General features: G+C 42.6%; 2 protein-coding genes across 3 annotated transcripts in view; one reads left to right on the forward strand and one right to left on the reverse strand.

Moving 5' to 3' along the window:
• The window catches only part of Xpo5 (exportin 5), a 39,636-nt gene extending 29,179 nt beyond the window's left edge, over window positions 1-10,457 (reverse strand). The window contains exons 1-5 of the mRNA XM_048445272.3: window positions 10,205-10,457; window positions 8,517-8,638; window positions 6,414-6,486; window positions 4,132-4,269; window positions 3,696-3,878 (exon numbers count right to left, since the gene is read on the reverse strand). Of these exons, the coding sequence (XP_048301229.1) occupies window positions 3,696-3,878; window positions 4,132-4,269; window positions 6,414-6,486; window positions 8,517-8,638; window positions 10,205-10,309 (621 nt within the window). The 5' untranslated portion in view covers window positions 10,310-10,457. The remainder of the gene's footprint in view (window positions 1-3,695; window positions 3,879-4,131; window positions 4,270-6,413; window positions 6,487-8,516; window positions 8,639-10,204) is intronic.
• A 126-nt stretch (window positions 10,458-10,583) lies between these two features.
• Window positions 10,584-17,422, forward strand: part of Polh (DNA polymerase eta) — a 38,173-nt gene continuing 31,334 nt past the window's right edge. Inside the window, exons 1-3 of one of the 2 annotated variants that reach the window (XM_048445265.3) lie at window positions 10,584-10,865; window positions 15,401-15,543; window positions 16,085-16,219. In XM_048445265.3, the coding sequence (XP_048301222.3) occupies window positions 15,407-15,543; window positions 16,085-16,219 (272 nt within the window). In that variant the 5' untranslated portion in view covers window positions 10,584-10,865; window positions 15,401-15,406. The remainder of the gene's footprint in view (window positions 10,866-15,400; window positions 15,544-16,084; window positions 16,220-17,422) is intronic. The other variant, XM_048445264.3, reaches the window with a different exon arrangement.

Raw genomic sequence — 17,422 nt, forward strand, 5'->3', positions numbered from 1 at the left:
TGTAAGCAGAGAAAATGTATTTTTTTTTAAGAAAAAGTGAGAAAGAACCCCAAGAGGATGAGTGGATACAAAAATAATTTTCTTCCTTATTGCTATTGTTTTTTTGAGATAGGGTCTCTCTATGTAGCTCTGGCTGGCCAGGAACTATGTGGACCAGGTTAGCCTCAACACAGAGATCTGTCTGCCTCTGGCTCCTAAGTGCTGAAAACTAAATAATAAATAAGTTCATTTATAATTTGTAGTATGTGTGTGTGTACAGGACAGAATGGATGTGGAGATCAAAGTGTAACGAAAACATGTTCAACTCTCTCCATCTACCAAGTGGTCTCAGGGATGTAGGTAAGCAAGTGCCCTTACCTACAGAGTTACTTTGCAGCTTAGAAATTCATTTTTGGTCACGTAGTACTATGAAGCTTTTCACAGACCTTAATGTATGAAGTGTAGCTCACCATGTGCTAAGTCTTCTGTGTTTAAAACTATTTGAGCCAGAGTGGGTCTGATTTACTGGATGACAGGTATGAATTGCCACATCTTGCACTTAAAAATTTAAGAGTAGCTGGGTATGGTGGCTCAAGCCTTTAATCCCAGCTCTTGGAAGGCAGAGGCAGGTATATCTCTGAGTTCCAGGTCAGCCTGGTCTACCCACAAAGCGAGTTCCAGGATACCAAGAGCTGTTCTATAGATAAACCCTGTCTCAAAATCCATCCCCCGAAGTACAAATATTGCTGAGGTCCAAAAATTTTGATCCAGAATTTTTTTTTCAGAATTCTTTCAAGAATTAAGGAACACCATCATTAATTTACTGCTATTTATTAGACAATACAAATAAGTGTTTCAGGGAAAGTTATCTTGAGGCCTAGTCAAACCTGCTCCAATTTCCTCTGTGAAGTTAACCCATTTTACAGAAGGTACTCCTAGGGATTATATTTTCTAAGAGAGAACATATATTCTGATTTTTGTTTTAAGATAGACTCCTTAAATATGTAGCTGAGGGTGAACTTGAACTTCTTTTTTTGTAGGGTATATACATGTGGTATATGCACATGTAAATGATATGTACACATGTGCACAGAACATATGTGCATGTATGTTCAAGTGATGTAGAGGTTAGAGGTCAACATCACATATCTTCTATTGCTCTCCACCTTGAGAAAGGGTATTTGACTGAAGTCAGATCTCATAAGTTGGCTAGCCTAGCCATCTAGCAAGTTCTGTGTCCATCGCTCATTACTGGGACTACAGACACCCCCCACACCAAGATGTTATGTGGGTGCTGAAGATCCTAGCTTGGGCCCTCATATTTGTGTGACAAGAACCTTATTCACTGAACCATTTCCTCAGTTCCTACTGCCTACTGGTTTTCTGTATTATTAAATTATTAGGGGAGCTAGAGAGATGGCTCAGTGGTTAAGAGCACTGGCTGTCCTTTCAGAGGTCCTGAGTTCCCAGCAACCACAGGGTGTTTCACAACCATCTGTAATGAGATCTGCCGTTCTCTTCTGGTCTGCAGGCATATATGCAGACAGAATACTATATACATAATAAAATAAATAAATCATATATATATATATATATTATAAGGATTTTCAAGACAGGGTTTCAACATGGACCTCTGGCTGTCCTGTCCTGGAACTCACTTTAAAAACAAAGATGGCCCAACCTCACAGAGATCTTCCTGCCTCTGCCTGCCAAGTGTTGAGATTAAAGGCATGAACTACCATGACCAGCTAGCTTTTTTTTAATAAAAGATTTTTATTTTCACTGGGCGGTGGTGGCACATGTCTTTAATCCCAGCACTCTGGAGACAGAGACAGGTGGATCTCTTGGGAGTTCAAGGCCAGACAGGTCTACAAGAGCTAGTTCTAGGACAGGTTCCAAAGCTACAGAGAAACCCTGCCTCAAAAAACCAGGAAAAAAAATTATTTTCATTCATGTAAATATGTTTGCATGAGTGCATGCCACATGTGTATAGGTATCAGTGGAGGCCAAAGGTTATGGGGTCCTTTGGAGTTGGGATTACAGTTATGGGATGGCATGTTAGTGCTGGGAACCAGACAGGTCCTCAGCACTCTTTCCTGATGAGCCACCTCTCAAACTCCAGGATTAATTTTCAAATGTCTTCTAAAAATTAAAGGTGGGAAACGCATTTGTCCACCCTTTTCTGTGGTGTAGGAGGTCCTTCTGTTTGTGTGTTGCTTTCATTGGTTAATCAATGAAGAAACTGCTTGGCGTGATGGGGCAGAACTTAGGGAGGCGGAGAAGATAAAACTGAATTCTGGGAGGAAGAAGCAGAGTCAGAGAGAGAGAGAGCTGCCAGGTCAGACATGTTGAATCTTTCCTGGTAAGCCACACCTTGTGGTGACATGCAGATTAATAGAAATGGGTTAAATCAAGATGTAAGAGCTAGCCAATAGGAGGCTAGAGCTAATGGCCAAGCAGTGTTTTAATTAAGACAGTTTCTGTGTGATTATTTCAGGTGTAAGCTAGCTGGGCAGCTGGGACAAAAAGCAGGCCTTCTCCTCCTCCTGTAACATTTCTGCAGAAGCAAAACCCACTGAGAACAAAATACCACATCACACAGTGACAATTAATACATACTGCAGCTGACCCACTGTAAAAGGAACCAGGACCAAAGGAATACCCTGATTTATCAGGACTTTACAGATTTGTCAAAAATCTAAAACGGTTTTGTGGTTGTTGTTTAAAAACTATGTGTATGGGTACCAAGTGTGTGCCTAGTTCTCAAGGGGGCCAGAAGAGGGCATCAGAGCCTCTGGGACTTGATTTACAGATGATTGTGAGATACCACGTGGAGTGCTAAGAATCAAATACCATCTAGAGTTTTAATAACAAGTTTTAAATTGCAGCTTTATGCTTCTTAGGTTTTGCAGACAAAGTCTCACTATATACCCCTAGCTAACCTGAAACTTACTAGTATACCAAGCTGGCTTGGAACGTGGGAGATCTGCTTCCCTCTGCCTTCCGTGTAATGGGAATAAAGGAGTGTGCCATCATGCCTGGCTCTTATGCTATTTTAAAAGAATGCTTTTATTTTAAAAGAAATTTACATATAAACTCATTGAACTGAATATCTCAGAAAATGGTTTAATTTTTCTGACATTTCCTAGAAATTTTGCTCTTAAGATGGCCTTTCCTACCAGGCGATGGTGGTGCACGCCTTTAATCCCAGAACTTTGGATGCAGAGGCAGGTGGATCTTAGTGAGTTAGAGGCTAGTCTGGTCTATAAAGCGAGTTCCAGGACAGACAGAACTGTTACACAGAAAAAACCCTGTCTTGAAACTTCCCACACCAAAAAAAGGAAAAAGGCCTTTCTTTCTGTGAAACCACACACTCTCATATCCCCATGGAAAGTCATTTTCACAAAACAACAAATAAATATCCCAAAACAAAAAACATTACATTCAGGTCAAATACAGGACATTTGCTGTACCCAGCGGCATAGGTCTACAATCCCAGCTACTCAGGGGGCAAAGGAAAGGATCACAAACTCATGGCCTGCTTTGATGGTAAGTGGGGTGAAGGACATCCTTGGCAACTTAGCAAGAACTTCACTCAAAACAAAAGGCAAGAGTGTGGTACAGGTACAACTTCACAGCAGAGCGCTTGCTCAGAATATAAGCAGGGTGTAAGTTCCAGCCTGGGAAGAGAGGACCTTGTGGGGAAGAATCCATACCATTTGCTGGTACTTGTTTACATTTTCCTGAAGTGTGCTGAGCAGAAAGCTGAAGATTCTTTCCATGTTCTGCGTTAATGTTTGCTGAATATCCCTTCTTCTTTGAGTGGGGAGTGTCTGAAAGGTCACTACATCCTCTGCCAACCGCAAAAGGATGAACATCACTAACTCCCTCTGCGTTTCCTAGGCCAACAGAAATAAGCTAGTTAATCAAAAGCACTTTATTGTGTACATATGCTAACAGACGACATGCTATTGATAAACCGTGAACACGACTACAAAGCAAACTCAACGACTGCTCTAACCATGAGCACACATAGCCAGCACGCATGCACTCCATACTTGTTATTGATAAACCATGAACACGACTACAAAGCAAACCCTTGCGTCTGCTCTAACCATGAGCACACACAGCCGGCACGCAAGAACTCCATACCCCTTGTCTGGAGAGAGTATCCAGCTCCATCAGCATGTCAGGCCAGTGCTGTGGCCATTCTCGTTTGATCATCTCTACCACAATTCTGGACAGAACATCTTTAATGTGGTTCTCCTCCTCCAGAATATTCAACGTTCCCTGAAAGAAAGACATTATGAAGACGGTAAGACTAAACTCTAGGCATAAAAACTCAGAGCCCTTGGACTTGAAATGTGACCCAGTTGGCACAGTATTTGCTCGGTCCTGGCTTTAATCCCCAACAGGACATAAATCGAGTGTGGTGGCACACACATCTGTAATCTCACACATGGGCAGTAAAGGGAGGAGGACCAGAAGGTCAAGTCACTCTCTGAGCCAGTGAGACGGCTCAACAGGTAAAAGGGCTTTCTGTGTAAGCCTGGTGATTTGGGTTCACTCAAGAAACCCATGGCAGAAGGAAAGAACTGACTTCTCAAAGTTGCCCTTTAACCTTCATCAATGTCTGTGCTATGTCTGTACTTGATTGTGCACACACAGTGACACAATAGTGTCATTCTCTACAACATATCAAGTTTGTGCCCAGCCTGATCCACATGAAACCGTGCCTCAAAAGAGGTAAGAGGTGTGTTTCAGGAGATATGTCAGTGAGTAACGGTGCTGTCTCCAAGGCTGACAAGCTCAGTCCCATCCCCAGAACCCATATGGTAGAAGGAAAGAATTGATCCCCTCTAGTTGTCCTCTGACTCCCAACACATGCCATAGTACTTATGCCACACCCAACCCTCCACAGAAACGAATGGAACGAGAAAAGTATTCTCCTCTGAACCTAGACCTGTTCTCCATGTATGAATCACTTGTCTTGCATTCTCAGCAAGACATGTTCCCACATAAAATATAAACGACAGTTTCAACAGCTAATAAGTGGCTGTCACAGAGTCAGGAAACACTGCTGCTCTTATTCACAAACGGAAGAGGCTTTCATATTGTTTCCTGGCTTTGAAGATCACAAGGGATACAGAAGTAAGGTGTGCACTGGGAAACTGACAGACTGGAAGGGCATTGAGGAGCACTGTAACACAAGTAGTTCCAATAGTAAAGAAGAAAGATTAACTGTCACTGTCTCCAAAGAATTTAAATTTTAAAACTGATAATTCACCACTGCTAGCCTCCACAGGACGAATAAATTACAAGTTGTAACTAGTTAAACTAATCTAATTTTGTAAAACATCTTTTCCCAATTAAAAGTAGAGAAAGTCAGGTTGGTAGTACTTGTCTGTAATCCCAGTACACAGGAGGGTCAAAAATTTAAGTTTATTCTCAGCTACATAGCAAGACTAAAATTACCCTGGGCTTCATGAGAACCTATCTCAAAACCCCCACTAACTACACAGGTATCCCCCTATTCATCACCCTCTTATTTTTTAAAATATTTATTTACTTATTTATTATGTATACAATATTCTGTCTGTGTGTATTCCTGAAGGCCAGAAGAGGGCACCAGACTTCATTACAGATGGTTGTGAGCCACAATGTGGTTGCTGGGAATTGAACTCAGGACCTTTGGAAAAGCAGGCAATGCTCTTAACCGCTGAGCCATCTCTCCAGCTCATCATCATCACCCTCTTATAAAAGAAAGGATGGGCATGGTGGCTGATGCCTGTAGTCCCAGCATGCAAGAGACTGAAGGCAGGTGGAGGCCAATATGGGACACAGAATGAAGTCCTAGCTCAAAAAAAGGAACGGCTAGCCAGACATGGTTCAGTACCTCTGGAATCCCAGTACTTGGGAAAGGAGAGTTCGAAACCTCTCAGAACATAGTGAAACTAACTAAATTAAATAATAAAAAGGCCACCAATTTACAGCATGTTTGAAGTCTTATTAATGACTGAGATAAATCCACTCTCTATGGTTTTCATCACATGGCTCACAGTAGTTAAGCTTTGATAAAAAGGAAAAAAGATTCAAAATGAATGGTATTGCAATTATTTAATTCATATCTAAGAATTTTATCTGTTGATCTATCTATCTATCTATCTATCTACTTTGAGGCAAGGTCTCTCTAAGTAGCCTTCGCTGTCTTGGCAGTCATTGTGTAGACTGATCTGGCCTTGAACTCTTGAGATCTGCCCATTTCTGCCCCCTAAGTGCTGGGATAAAGGTGTGTGACGCCACATTCGGCCACATCTAAGAATCATATTCATTCATTTGCTGAGATCTTTAATCTCCTCCGCTCTGTCTCTAAGGTCATGCTGTATGGCCTATATGGATGTCTGGGAACTCGAGCCTCCCAACCCTTTGCTCACATTTGCGATCAGCTCCATGACACTGTTCTTCAGATAAACCTTCTCCAACCGAGACATGCTGTTCCATCGAAACCTGACCACCAAAACAAAATCAACAAAACCATGTTAGAAGACTTTTCTTCATAAGAGAATATCTGTTTCCTGCTTTACATTTTGTAAGAAGTTTCATTAAGAAATGATATTTGCTGTGCTATGGTGGCGCACGCCTTTAATCCCAGCATTCGGGAGGCAGAGGCAGACAGATCTCTGTGAGTCTGAAGTCAGCCTGGTCTAAAGAGCAAGTTTCAGGACAGCCAGAGCTGCTACAGAGAAACCCTGTCTTAAAAAAACAAAAAACTACTTTTGGTCAGGTGTGGTGGCTGTCACCTTTTATCCCAGCATTTGGGAGGTAGCAGCAGGCAGATCTATGATTTCAAGGCCAGGTTGGCCTACATAGTGAATTCCAGGACAGTCAAGGTGTCACAGAGAGACTCACTGTATCAAGAAATCAAAAATTCATGTCCTCCCCCCCAAAAAAACCCACACTTCTGAGGATGGAGAGGTGTCTCAGTGGTTAAGACCTGAGTTTGGTTCCCAGCACCTATGCTGGGCAGCATACAAACACCTGTAAGCTCCATGATGATCACACGCACATATGTGTACTCTATCTTCACTCACAAGCACATACCCATAGAAGTGCACATGATGATCACACGCACATATGTGTACTCTATCTTCACTCACAAGCACATACCCATAGAAGTGCACATGATGATCACACGCACATATGTGTACTCTATCTTCACTCACAAGCACATACCCATAGAAGTGCACATGATGATCACACGCACATATGTGTACTCTATCTTCACTCACAAGCACATACCCATAGAAGTGCACATGATGATCACACGCACATATGTGTGCTCTATCTTCACTCACAAGCACATACCCATAGAAGTGCACATGATGATCACACGCACATATGTGTACTCTATCTTCACTCACAAGCACATACCCATAGAAATGCACACTAATTAAAAATAATAAATTCTTGCTGGGCAGTGGTGGTGCACACTTTTAATCCCAGTACTTGGAAGGCAGAGGCAGGTGGATTTTATTGAGTTCAAGGTCAGCCTGGTCTACAAGTGAGTTCCAGGACAGCCAGAACTGTTACACAGAAAAACTGTCTTGAAAAACAAAAATACAAAAACTCTTAAAAACATTCTTGGTGCTAGAAAGATGATTCAGCAGTTAAGAGTACTTGCTACTCTTGCAGAGGATTTGAGTTTGGATGCCAGCACCCACATGGCAGCTCACCATCATCTGTAACTCCAGTTCCAGGGGGATGCAACATCCTCTTCTGCCTCTGTGGGCACCAGGCATGCACATGTGCACATACATAAAGGCAGGCAAAACACTTATACACATAAAATAATTCTACTTTTGATTCTGTGCTCTTCAGAGAATGAACAAAACCATTTTAAATAAGAACAGTAACAACAGAAAGAGTCCTGAGGAGCTCTGCATCTGCTTCTGTGCATTAACTAGCATTTGCACAGGATTTACGTCACAAATCAGCTTTTCTCCTCGATTCTGTTGACAGCTCAAAGGCAAATTCCATCTAGCATCTACAATGTCAATGCTTTTCAAGAAAAAAGGTTTTTCTGGCTGGGCGTTGGTGGCGCAGCCTTTAATCCAGCACATGGGAGGCAGAGGCAGGTGGATCTCTGTGAGTACAAGGACAGGCTCTAAAGCTACACAGAGAAACCCTAAGGGGGTGGGGGTGGTGTGCTCTGTTTCTGTTTTAAATTTTGGTTTTTTGATACAAAGTTTCACTCTGTAGCCCACTGTACTAGAACTATGTAGCCTATGTGAGCCTGAATTTGTGGCAATATTCCTGCTTCAGTTTCTCAGTGCAAGAGCATGCCAATGTGAGCCACTATACCTGGCTTGTTGAATGTTTAGCGTGTGTGACACATTTACAGAGATGATTTAACAGAACCAGAAGTAAAAACCCTGAGTTCTGTTCTCTCCTAGTCATTGGAAAAGCACCTGTGGAGGTCATGAAAGGATTAAAGAGTTGCTCTCTTCAGCAGACTGCAGTGGCCAAGAGCTCCTTACTTGACAACATGTTCCAGGATCTGAAGGCCAAAATGTCTGACGATGGCAATCTGTGTTATTTCAGCCAACCGCAAGCCACACGGGACACAGATAGGGCACTTTTCTTTAAACTCTTCACAAAACTGAAAGAAGAAAAGTTATTATTTCCACGTGGAAACATGAGAAAATGGATCTCAAGAAAATTCCAACCTTAGCTGATTGTGTGCGTTTTTACTGGGAAGTGGACCTTTCGTGTGGCAGGCAAGCACACGACCACTAAAGTAGATCCTCAGCTTTCTCTTTTTGATAAATGTATGCAGTATATTCATGTATGTGCATGTGTATGTAGCTGAGCAAGCAAATGAACGAAAGAGACTGAAGCTGAAGAATGTCTTTCTCTCTTGGCTGTTTTTGAGAACCTGGAACGCATGATCTGGCTAGACTGGCTACCAGCAAACTCAGGGATCTGCTAGTCTCTTCCACAGCTATGCTTGGATGCCAGCACCCAGCAGCCACAATAGCACTTCACCCTCTAAGGCATTTGTTCACTTTTTGAGAAAGGGGCTCTCAAAATTGCCTGGGCTGGTCTTTAACTTTTGAATTTTCTGCCTTAGTCTCCTGAGTAGTGGGGACTATAGGCCTGTGCCACTAGGCCTGTCTTTTCCACTGTATTTTAAGTTGCAAGATCTAGATTAGTATTACTAATGATCCACTTTGACAGTAATTATGTTAACACTAAAAAGAAAGTGGCCCTAAAAGAAGGAAAAAACGTTAGAGATATACCCATAGAGGGGGAATGGCAACCCTTGGGATTAGCTTTAAAAACTGTGGGTGACAGGAAAAGACGGTAAACAAGCAAATCTGGGCATTTGCGTTTCGGTCACAAGCCTATTCCGGATCTCTGTAGTATTCTATTTCTGTGCCTGTGTAAAACTCTTTACAATAACACACACACACACACACAGCTGTTTGATCCCAAACCCTATACCACATACACTTATATGTTGGTGCTCACTCTAATGGGGAAGATGCTCTGTTGCAGGTTCCCAAATAGCAAAACTTAAGACAGACCTTCGGGCAGAGCACCTGGGACTCAAGAAAACTATTTCCAGGAAACCAAAGTGCCCTTGTGAAAATGCAAAGCCAGTGGTAAGGCTCATCTTTGCGCAAAAATAGCCGAAGACTATCTCACACCTATAAACAGTGGAGGAGTGTTAACGAATCAGCCAGAGATGCCCAAGACTCGAAAGAAAGTCATGTAAAAAAACGTAAGAAAAAGGGATACTTGGGGGTCTGAAATCACCACAAGTCTGGAATGGATCGGCAATGCAATGAGGGTGGCATTGGGGACAGAATTTGCACGTGCGCTCCTAGAACGCCAGGCAATGTGGGGCTTGCCCGGTGTCAGAACGAGCGCAGCCTGCTGTGGTGGAAATCCGGTCAAGAGTGAGAAGAAGTGAGTAGTGGGCAGAAAGGCCACTGAGAAGTGGCTGGGGAATGCGCAGCAGTTAGGGACAGGTGCGCAAGCGAGGAAAAGACCCAAACGAGAAGAGATGAGGCGGGCCGCGCGCCCAAAAGCCACTGTACCAACTGCGAGTGGGAGGTCCAATGGCCGCAGAGGCGGGAGACAAAATGAGCTTGGAAAGGCCGTCGGGGAAGCCTGGGATGGGGGTCTCGGGGCAGGCCCAGGGCGCCAGGACCCCAGCTACCTTGAGGGCTTCCAGCCGGTAGCGCTGGGTGGAGCTGGGGTCCATCATGACCGTCACCGCTTTCACTAGTTCCTCGCACAGCGCGTTCACTTGCTCCATATCCATGGCTAGAGCCGGGAACACCACCGCCGACCCGGGAGCACGAGGCGCACACGGCTCCCCTGGCCGTACCACACGTTGATAACCAGGCCGCGGCGGGCTGGGGGTGGGGAACCGGAGGAGGAGCGTGAGCAGTAGAGGCAGGAGCTGGGACGAACACGCCGCTGCGCACGCGCCGGACCCGCCACCGCGCATGCGCGCACGGAAGTGGCGGCTCATTGAGTAGGCCCTGCCTGAGTGGGCGGGGCGGGGGAAACGGAAGTTCTGCGATGCGCAGGCGCATCAACCGTCCCTCGCTGCGCGCGCGGAGCTGAACTCCATCTCCTCTGGGCTTGTAGAGGGACGAGAACTTTCAGGCTGCTCGGGCTCTTTGCTTGGCGGGATCCTAGGGATACTGGCTCGATTCTCCGTGGACACGGGCAGCCGATCTCTCGGAACCCACTGACCTGCTCCTGGGAAGGCGACGAGATTGTGTAGACGCCGTCATTTTCCCTCCAGGGCACTCAGCCCGGAGCCCGCAGCACTGCTCTTGGCAGTTTTGACAGGTGCCTGCCGCCGGGTGGTGAGGACGTTAAAACTCGGGGTTTGGAATCGCTGTGTCGGATTGCTTGCGTTGCTTTGGCTGTTGACTTTTTTTTGGATAACTGGGGGTATACTTGGCCGAAGTGGAAACATGCTTAAGTGGAGAGAAGGCCCTGAAATTGTCTCTAAGGAGTGTTTTCTTGTTGAAAGGATTATTTACTTGTAACTTAAACTTTCCTCTTCACCGGTACATATTTTCTTGTGCGTGTTACTACACTCCAGATTTGTTTTGTACAGAAGGGTGTAAACCAAAATGTTTTAAAACGCATCCCACTACGCCTCTGGAGGCTGAGGCAGTAGGATTGCTTTGGGTTTGAGGACAGCCTGAGCCACAGCGTGAGATTCTGCTTCAGAAAAAAAAGAAAAGAAAAAAAAAGGAAAACAGCCTAAGCTAAATTAACATAATCCTTTCAGAAGCAAAGTTTCGGCAGTGGTGATTTTACACTGATACAGACATTAGTACAAAAAGAACACATAAAGTGAGAGGCTTAACAGCCTCATTGTTAAGCCTGCGTGTGTTTTATGAGGTTTTTTTTATACTTAGTTTATGTTTACTGCCCTTAAATCAGATTCTTGTTTCGTATCTGATATCTATATCGAATGTGGCACGTCCCTGTATTGATTGTGGCAGCACATTTGCCATTTTCTGGCTTTATCTGTTCCAGTATGACAGAAAAACCTCTTCAAAACAAAGGCATGCCAGACTTGCGAGTTTTTAACCTAAGATCACTTTGTTTTAGGTGAGTGATTAGATGGATTTGTAAGGAGTTAAGGCCTTGAACATTCAGATCTTTAATTATTTATTTTCTTGACACTAATACTGCAGCTTATTTTCAAGGTGAATGTTCATTTGAAAAAAAAATTTTCAAGTTACGGTTAGGTACTCACTCATCTGTATAACCTGTTTCTTGTATTTAAATCATGAATTTCCTGTGTTTCTGTGAAAGTGTTAGTTATGATAGGCCATTGGTATGCAAAGCTGCTGCGTAGTGTAAGTGCCTTGAGCACCTTTAAAAATCATGATGCCATGGCAGTGGTCACAAGTACTTGTAATCTCAGCGTTTAGCAGGAGGATCAAAGACTTCTAGGTCATTTGTGGCTACAGAGCAAGTTTTGAGGCCAATTTGGGCTATGTGACGTTCTGTCTTTTAAAAATAAGTAAGTACAGGGGAAAAGAAAAAAATAAAGTAACCACTTCTCATAACAACAAAGGAATTGCACAAATAGAAAATCACTGAGCATCACAAGCAGTTGTCACGGGTAGGAGCTGTTGAAAGTTTGCAGAGAAATGGTATTTATGTAGTATTAGATTATTCTCTTTGTGTGTATGTATTTTCTTGGAACAAAGTTCTTTCTGTGTAGCTCAGGTTGACCTTGAATTTAAAATCATCTTGCCTTAGCCACTTGAATGCTAGAATTACAGAAGTGTGCTACTATTCTCTATATCTAAATTTTTTAAAAATTATTTCAAAATAAGCAGTTTTACCTGATTACAGTTGTGGTGGCAAACACCTTTAGTCCTAGCAGAGGCAGTTGGATCTCTGTGACTTTGAAGCCAACCTGGTCTTTATAGTGAGTTACAGGGTAGCCGGAGCTACACAGTGAGACCCTGTCTCACGCCCCCTCCAATTTTGCATGAATGCTATGATAATATATATATATGTATGTATATATATATATATATATATATTCCTTCCAAATTCACAGGAAGATTGATTCCAGAATACTCTTCTGCACAATACTCAGTCTGCAGATGCTTGAGTCTCTTACATAAAATGTCATATGTAGTGTTTGCATATGACCTATGCCATTGTATATATAGACACACACATACAGAGTCACTTGCTAAGGTTCAAAGTTGTAGCCTTGAGAATGCTAGGAAAGAGCTCTAACAGTGAGAAACATCCCACCCCACCCTTTCACAAATACTTCAAATCCTAATCCTAGCACAATATAAGTACTATATAAATAGATATTCTGTATCTCATAGAGAATGATGGAAAGTATACATATACAGTCATTGTGCATGTTTTTTTTCCTGAATGTTTTCAATCTGAGGTTGCTTGATATACAACATTTTCTTCTTTTTTTTTTCTAAATTTACAGTTAGGGTTTATCTATCAACTAGATTACCCTTTTGTCCCCCTCCCTAGTATACTTTGTGGGGTTTTGGTCTGAGTAGTTTTAATTTTCATTTTCCTATGAATGATGATGCTGAGTGTCCATTTTTAGACATTATGGTGGTTTGAGTGACAGTGACCCCACCCCCAGACTCATATGTTTGGAAGATTGGTCTTTAGGTAGTGGAACTGTTTGGACAGAGTTAGAGGTGTGACCTTATTAGAGGGGCTGTGTAAGTGGAAATTCCCTGTCCGAGCAGCCACTTCACAAATAGCCACTCAGAATAGCTCAGGCTTGTTGCTAGACAACTCTTACATTTAAATTAACCCATATTTCTTATCTATGCTTTACTCCATGACTCTTGACTTGTTACCTCATTTTCTACACAACCTGCTTCCTCGGCCTCTGGCTGGAGTCTCTTCTGACTCCAGAGTCATCTGTTTTGGTTGTCCCACCTATGCTTCCTACCCCACTACCAGCCTGTCAACTTTTTATTAATCATTGAGAGGAATATATATCCACAGTGTAGGGAGGATTATTCCACAGTAGAGCTGTGCCGCTAGGGGTGGGCTTTGAGGTTTCAAAAGCCCACAGTAGGCCCAGTTACTTCTCTCTGGCTATAGAGCAGGATGGAACACTTTTCAGCTACCACTCCAGCCCCATGCCTGTCTGCTTCGTGCCTCTAACACTCTGTAACCAAGCCCCCAATTAAATGCTCTCTTTTATAAGAGTTGCTTGGTGTCCCTTCACACAACAGAACAGTAATACGACAGGCAACTTTGGCTATTTATCAAATTCTGTTACTGAGAGTGAGTAGCCAGGTGTACTGATGCATGCTTGTAATCCCACCACTTGGGAAATAAAGGCAGGAGAATCTGAGCCTCCTGAAACTGTATTTAAAGCTTTATGTATTACCTTTATAAAATTGTATTACTTTATTCTCATGTCAACAGTAAGGAAATGCCTTCCATTCTTAGTTCCCATGCTCCTATTCATGTGAGGCTCATCTATTAGAATGTAGAAATACAATTGTTATTTGAGAAAGGGTCTCACTGTGTGGACCTGAAGATCCGTCAAGGGCCATGAGAGGTATTGCAGGATAACTAGTATTCAACAGACTGACCTACCAGCTGAGTGATAGGGAGCCACGGCTGGTCCTCTCTGTAATCTCTCTTATGAGTCGCTTCATCTCTTCCCTAAGAATAGCTATTCTGTTTTCCACTGCTTGTGTGTTTATCTCATCTACTGGGCTCATATATCTGTGGCTAGCTTGGAAGAGGACTTTTCATTCTACTGTATAATTTTGATATATAGAATATATACTAGGTGTCCTGAATTCTCCCACAGTCAACTTGGGAGACAGCAACCTCAGTTTACCCCTATTCTACTATTTACTGCACCGAGGTAAAGGATGATTCTTTTTTTTTTAAGCAATTTTATTAAATTATAAAAGTTTCCATTTACGCCCCAACACCCTCCCACTCCCCCCAGTAAAGGATGATTCTTGCCTTGCTTATGGCTTCTACTGATTAAAAACTTTTTAGCTCTTCACTTAGTCGTTTAAGAATATGTTGTAGCACATGAATCCCCCTCCCTAGCTTCCCTAATGACTCAATCTCTCTCTTATTTAACCTCCTTCCCCCTTAAGAGTTCACAGAGGCTTTCATGGACCATCCCACTTTGAGCCAAAAAGTAAGCTGACAGCTACAGCTTTGTATAAAAATCCTTATCTGTAGTGGTATTTTATGTTTTAATAAATAAGCTTGCCTGAAAATCAGAAGGTAAAACTAAGCCACTAGAAGCAAAGATGTCACACACCTTTAATTCCAGTACTAAGGAGTCACATGCTTTTAATCCCAGCACTAAAGGGGAATATAAAACGGGAGGAGACAGGGCTCAGGGCTCAGTCTGCAGTTGCCCAGCCTTGGTAGAGGTAAGACTTCTCTAGTGGCTTGACTGTTTTGCTTTTCTGATTTTCAGATATTGAAATCTGTCTCTGGGTGTTTATTATTAGTGCTATACTTATCTACCTTTTATGACACAGAAGGAATTCCAGCCCTGTACCGTGACTAGTGCCAGAGAATTGTTGATTGTGTCTATATGTGTATAAGCTAGACGAAACTTTTGCAGCAGGACAGAAGAATAAATGGGACGTGATAAGAAGATGTGTGTGAGCTGATTCATTTCCTTTACTCTCATTCCTATAGCCAGTTCCCGCACTTGCTGTAGCATTCCTTTTGGATCCTGAGAGGTTTAGGGACTGGTACCCCAGTAAACCTCAATAAAGATCTATCTGCCTCTTCCTCCTGAGTGCTGAGATCAAAGATGTACACCTACCACACATGTTTTTGTATTTAAGATTAATTATTTTTCCATTTATAAAATGTCTTCCAGAAATAAATGGCTACTGGACAGGATCGAGTGGTTGCTCTCGTGGATATGGATTGTTTTTTTGTCCAAGTGGAACAACGGCAAAATCCTCATTTGAGGAATAAACCTTGTGCAGTTGTACAGTACAAATCATGGAAAGGTGGTGGGTATGTATTATTGATAGTGGTGTGTATGTGTGTTTGTGCATGCACACCACACACGCATCAGATTCAGCTAGGCTGACTGGTCAGCAAGTATAGAGAGCCACCTGTTTCTACTCTCACAGACCTGGAATTAAAGCTGCTGCACCCAGCTTTTTCTGTGGGTCCTAGGAATCCCAACTTAGGTCTGCTTACTTGCATGGCTGACACTTTACTGAGACTGAGCCATCTTTCCAGCCCCTCTTAGTATGTAAAAAAAAAAAAAAAAATTGTGTGTGTGTATTTGAGTGTTTTGTCCACTTCTATGTCTGTACCACTTGCATACAGTACCCACAGAGGGCAAAATCTCAATGATTTTTAAACTCAGTGATTCTATTCTAGGTCTTATTTTTGAGGTTTCTGAACTGCTGTGTCTGCAATTGAATAATAGCATCTGTGGTCACAAAATTTCTAATTTTATGTGTTTATAGCTTACTTCTGTTAGCGTTTGTTGTTTGAGATCATGTAATACTTTTGGTTTTGTTTCCTTTTCTCTCCCTAACTTTAGAATTATTGCAGTGAGTTATGAAGCTCGTGCATTTGGGGTCACTAGAAACATGTGGGCAGATGATGCTAAGAAGCTATGTCCAGATCTTCTACTGGCACAAGTTCGTGAGTCCCGTGGGAAAGCTAACCTCACCAAGTAAGCAAAAAACATTGTAAAGGAACATAGAGGACTGAGGCAGTGTTTTGTGGATATGGGAGTGTGGCCCAGTGATAGAGTGGTTGCCTAGCATTTATTCAATCCTAGGTTTAATACCAAGGACCACTTAAAAAAAAAAAAAAAGCTACAGGTGATATTTGTTACTGCTAGCTTGTTGCTCCTTGCAGTATACTCAATCAACTGTTGTTCAAACAAATATGAAATGTTTTTCTGTCAACATCCTGTGTCTATGAGTTAAATATTTTATGTGTACTTCAGTAATAATTTTATTATTGCTTTTAAGTTCTTGTCTTTAAGGAACCACTTATTATCTTCCTTGTTTAAAAATCAGTCATTATTTTTAATGGAGATGAAAGATGGCTCAATGGTTAAGAGGAGGTACTACTTTCAGAGAGGACCTGAGTTTGTTTCCCATCACCTACATTGGGCCTCATTGATGACAAATGACCCTTCTTATTCCCACCTTCTTTGTGGGAGCCACTTTCCTGAGCCCAAGTTGGAAAGGATGGGAAGCCACTTTATTTGCCTTTTTTTTTTAAAAAAAATTATTTTTATTTCATGTGCACTGCTGTTTTATCTGCACGTATGTCTGTGTGAGGGTGTCAGATCTCCTGGAACTGGAGTTATAGACAGTTTTGAGCTGCCATATGGGTGCAGGGAATTGAACTGAAGAACAGCCAGTGCTTTTAACTGCTTAGCTACCTCTCCAACCCCTGCCTTTTTTTTTTCTTCAGTTGATTCTGTCTCTCTGCAAACTTGAAGGTTTGCCTTAGAATGAGAGACATGTGTAGAGGTAGACACAAGCTCCAGTCATTAAAATGGTCCTGCTTCCCGAAGTCTTTCTGAAAAGCCATTGACAATGGCACTGGGACTTGTTTCCTCTGCATATACTGGATTTTGCGGATCCAGTCCGTCTGGACACTCACCTTCCTGGACCTGGAGGGAGGCGGGAGGAACTTGAACTTCCCACTGGGCAGGAAACCCTGACTGCTCTTAGGGATGGAGAGGGAGGAGGAGAGGGAGTGGGGGGAGTGGGAGGGTGGTGGGAGGAGGGGCGGAAATGGAAACTTTTATAATTTAATAAAATTACTAAAAAAAAAATTAAAAAAAAATGGTCCTGCTTTAGTCAGTGTTCTATTGCTGTGAAGAGACAACATGACCATGACAGCTCTTATAAAAAGA

This window comes from Myodes glareolus, chromosome 18 (assembly GCF_982192425.1).
Source record: "Myodes glareolus chromosome 18, mMyoGla1.1, whole genome shotgun sequence".
In the NCBI taxonomy this organism is placed as follows: Eukaryota; Metazoa; Chordata; class Mammalia; order Rodentia; family Cricetidae; genus Myodes; species Myodes glareolus.